This window comes from Ursus americanus, chromosome 23, assembly GCF_024610735.1.
Source record: "Ursus americanus isolate L20-20 chromosome 23, mUrsAme1.1.p, whole genome shotgun sequence".
NCBI lineage: Eukaryota > Metazoa > Chordata > Mammalia > Carnivora > Ursidae > Ursus > Ursus americanus.
In genome coordinates this window covers 28,836,158-28,840,031 of record NC_142149.1, presented here as the reverse complement: position 1 = coordinate 28,840,031, position 3,874 = coordinate 28,836,158, and the positions used below count along the sequence as shown (strand labels likewise).

Sequence of the window (3,874 nt, the reverse complement as noted above, 5' to 3'; positions counted from 1 at the left end):
CTCTCCCACTCCCCCTGCTTGCGTTCCCTCTCTCGCTGGCTGTCTCTATCTCTGTCAAATAAATAAATAAAATCTTTAAAAATAAAAAAACAAATGAAGAAAGGGTGAAAATGTCAGGTGCTGAGTGTGCCCCTATTATTCAAGAAACATGTCCATTCCAAGCCCCACTGACCTGATCACACTCATCACTCCCCGTATGGATACTTTAAACCTTCCTATATAAAGTGTGACCATACTTCCCAATGTTTCTAGGACCAGTCCATTTTTTAACAGGGTGCTAATTAACAACACTTACTTTTGCTCACCAAACCACCTGTTTAGATGATGAATTATGTGGATACTTTGCTTATAGACCACACTTTAATAACATTTGAACCATCTCTTTCCTTCTTTCTCTGCAGAGGTAAATTGACAAGAGACAGCTTCTGTGTTTTGGTGGCTGTGGTATTAACAGCAAGAGCTTATGATATTAAACTGAGCAGCTTTAATCTGTGAGGTCTCCTGGAGCAGTGGGGATTATTGTATTTTTACTCCAGAGCCCGTGTAGCTATTTCAATGAGCTAGGGTTTGCTCCCCGCAATCCCCACACTGGCCCCGTTGCCTTTCTCTAGACCCACTTCCTCACCGTGAGAGATGTGATGGAGTTTTACTTGGAGATTGACCCTGTCACCTTGAACCTGGTCATCCTAGTAGCAAGCTATGTTATCTTGCTCCTGGTGTTCCTCATCTCCTGCGTGCTGTATGACTGTCGAGGCAAGGACCCCAGTAAGGAGTATGCTCCCGAGACCACCCTTGATGCCCAGCCCTCCATCCGCTTGGTGGTGATGCAGCAGAGCACTTCGGGGGACCCCTGGTCAAGGAGGTCCAGCCTTCGTTTGGGGGATCCTGCTCCGTTAGGGAAGAAAAGCACAATGGTGTGAAGCTGGCTAAGGGGGGCTGGGGAGAGAGCACTAGACATTCTGGACAAACTGATCTCCATGTGGCTGCAATTTCTCTGGGTGTACCACCAGTCCTGCTTGGCTATGTAAGTGGGAGTTCCGCCTTACCTTCTACTTTCTCGTCACCCTCTTTGTGGATGAAGCAATTGTTTAAGGTAAGAAGCCCAAGGTGGCCTCTGGTCAAGTTCTCCGGATGCAAAATCTCATTAATACTATTGGATAGTGAAGTCGTTGGGCCCTTCCTGGTGATGCTGTCCTTGCCATTTCTAGGAGAGATTGACATTTGAGTAAGGTGCAAGGGTAGAAAACTCTTTCCTTCTTCCCTTCTAGGTTCTTTGGCTGGTCTAATAATAACATTGACATACAACAGATGAACAGAAGAAAAACAAATTTAATTTTTACCTCTGGGAGCCCCATGAAAAATATGAAGCTCTAAGAAGTGACCAGAGCAGGCAGCTTTTATGTCCTCTAGGGAAAAAAAAAAAAGATAAATTTGTGAAGAATTGACAAGGCAAAGAAGTTTGGGTTTGAGGGAGTAACTCAGTGAGGAAGTAACAAGTTTTGTTTAGATAGCTTTCTTGGCCTTTAATTCCCTAGTTCTGGTGACCAGAACACCTTCTGCCCTCCTGGTACGGGGAACGTAGCTTTCATGGGGGAGATCTATTTCCTGCTTTTAGGGGGGACAAAGGATGGCCAGAGTTTTCCTTCTTGCACCAGCTCTTTTTCAAATAACTTCAATTCAAAATAATCAGTAGGCCAAAATGTCATATTTTAGGATGGCATCTTTGACTCCCCTTCGAAAGGTTTAAAAAACAAAATGCAATAGTGTATGTGTGTGTGTGTGTGTGTGTGTGTGTGTGTGTGTGTGTAACAAGGAATGAGACTAGCTTGCATCTATCCTATACTTAGCAGATTCTCTCTCTCCAAGGCAACCATTGAACTTTTCCAAACTTGAGATTATTATTTTCTCTCTACACACCACTCCTCACATTCTATTCCCCTGTGAGTCAGTATGGGGAACACAGTAATCATAGAGCATAGTGGCTAACTGGCAAAGCTTGGAGCCTGGGTTCAAACCCTCTCTCCTCCACTTACTAGGTGTGTGACCAGAGCCAGCTCTTTGTGCCCCAAGGCTAGTGGCAGGACCTATAGGCTGTATGGGGTATTTAAATGAGTTATTTCACTGAAAGCACTCAACACCGTGCTTGGCACCTAGGGTTAGCTAATTATTAATGATTGTTAATATTATTAATGTTATTTCCTTTCATACTTCTCATCGAGAAGCTCAAACTCCAATCCTGTTCCGAAAGAAGGTTACTGAAGACTCATCACAAAATGTTGAGGTCCCATAGCTTTGATGTTTCAGTTCCCCAGCCCCCTGAGCACTGCTTCCTCTCCTCTCTCTTCTTTGTTGCTATTAACTAATGCATTTGTTTCCCTGCTCTCTCATCTATTTCTACAAGTTTGAATTATTACTTCCATTGTATGTTTTTATGAATCCTCCTTTCCCTGAGCTCGGAGTGACTTGTATATTCACTTGGTGATTTATGAAACCCCTACTTCCAATCAGGCCCTGTGTGAAACTAACAAAGAAATTGTGTCATAACTGCAGCCTCCCATCTTTGCTGCCTACAGAAAGAGATGGAGTCAGGCATGGCCTCTCGGATGAAGGACAAGAAAGCATGGCATTGTGGGAAGTCCATATAGAGTGCAGGAGACCATAGAGACACAGGTGCCTACCACACAGAAGGGGCTCAGGAAACATTTAAATAATGTTGAATGGCCAATTTCATCTTGGACTCGGGCATCAAAGATAAGATTATGCATTCCGAAAAATGAGGAGCTATTTCCTAGAAGGACTAAAGGATGTTGGGGGCTTGAAGGGTAAGACAGGAAATGGCATTTTAGATAGAAGGAAAGGCATAAACAGAGCTTAGAAGCAGAAATTGTAGAGTTCACTGACTATGAAAGTCTGGTGGTTTCCAAAACTGTCAAGAAAAAGTGAGAAATTACATCTCAATTTATCCTGCAGAAAATTGAAGAGGAGGGACTGGCCCATCCTGTCCTGCCAATTTCCGCGATGGGCACTGTTTTGCCTTTGGATTGTTAAGTAGCCATAACACAGATAAAAATAATTCCAGTTATTTTGTTTTCAATTTTTTTAAGATTTATTTCAATTTTTGTTCACATTTTATCAGAAAGTCATATTTTCTCTTAAATATGTGATTTAAAAAATTATATTGAAAATCCCACAGAGTTTTCTTTTTCTTTCATGGTCAAGAAAACATCTCCACTTTAATAATGAAAACATAAAATGAGTAGGAAAATACAGTAAATTCACAAGCAGCTTCTAAGAACCCACCCTTTCCCTAACATGAGCCTGACCCGGGCTAACCTTCTTATTTCTTTTCCCTGTCATAGGAACATAAATATCAGTGGACACAAAAATGTATCAGTGGAGAAAAAAAAAGTCAGTCGACCATAAAACAGTTTAATTTAGCCTTTTTAGGGAGAGAAATATAAAATGTTTGATTCTTCAAATTTTAAAGTTAAGAATGTAAAGTAGGGGTGCCTGGTCGCACAGCAGTTAAGCGTCTGCCTTCGGCTCAGGGCGTGATCCTGGAGTTCTGGGATCGAGCCCCACATCAGGCTCTTCCACTATGAGCCTGCTTCTTCGTCTCCCACTCCCCCTGCTTGTGTTCCCTCTCTCGCTGGCTGTCTCTATCTCTGTCGAATAAATAAATAAAATCTTTTAAAAAAAGAATATAAAGTAAACATCCATTCAGCATGTTTTTAAATGGACTTACTTTCACTTATGTTTCGATTCCATAATGGGGACAGTTGAAGAGGACAGATGAACAGAGATGGGGTGTAGCGAAATAAATCCCAAGAGAGAAGAAGAACCAAAAAAACCCACCAAGTAATAGTAATAACAA

The 3,874-nt window shown here is 42.0% G+C and overlaps 1 protein-coding gene across 1 annotated transcript; it reads left to right on the top strand.

Annotated features, from left to right (window-relative positions):
- Positions 1-638: 638 nt before the first annotated feature.
- SMIM36 (small integral membrane protein 36) lies at positions 639-920 on the top strand. Its single transcript, XM_045773117.2, has one exon. The coding sequence runs from the start codon at positions 639-641 to the stop codon at positions 918-920; it is 282 nt and encodes a 93-aa protein (XP_045629073.1).
- Positions 921-3,874: the final 2,954 nt, after the last annotated feature.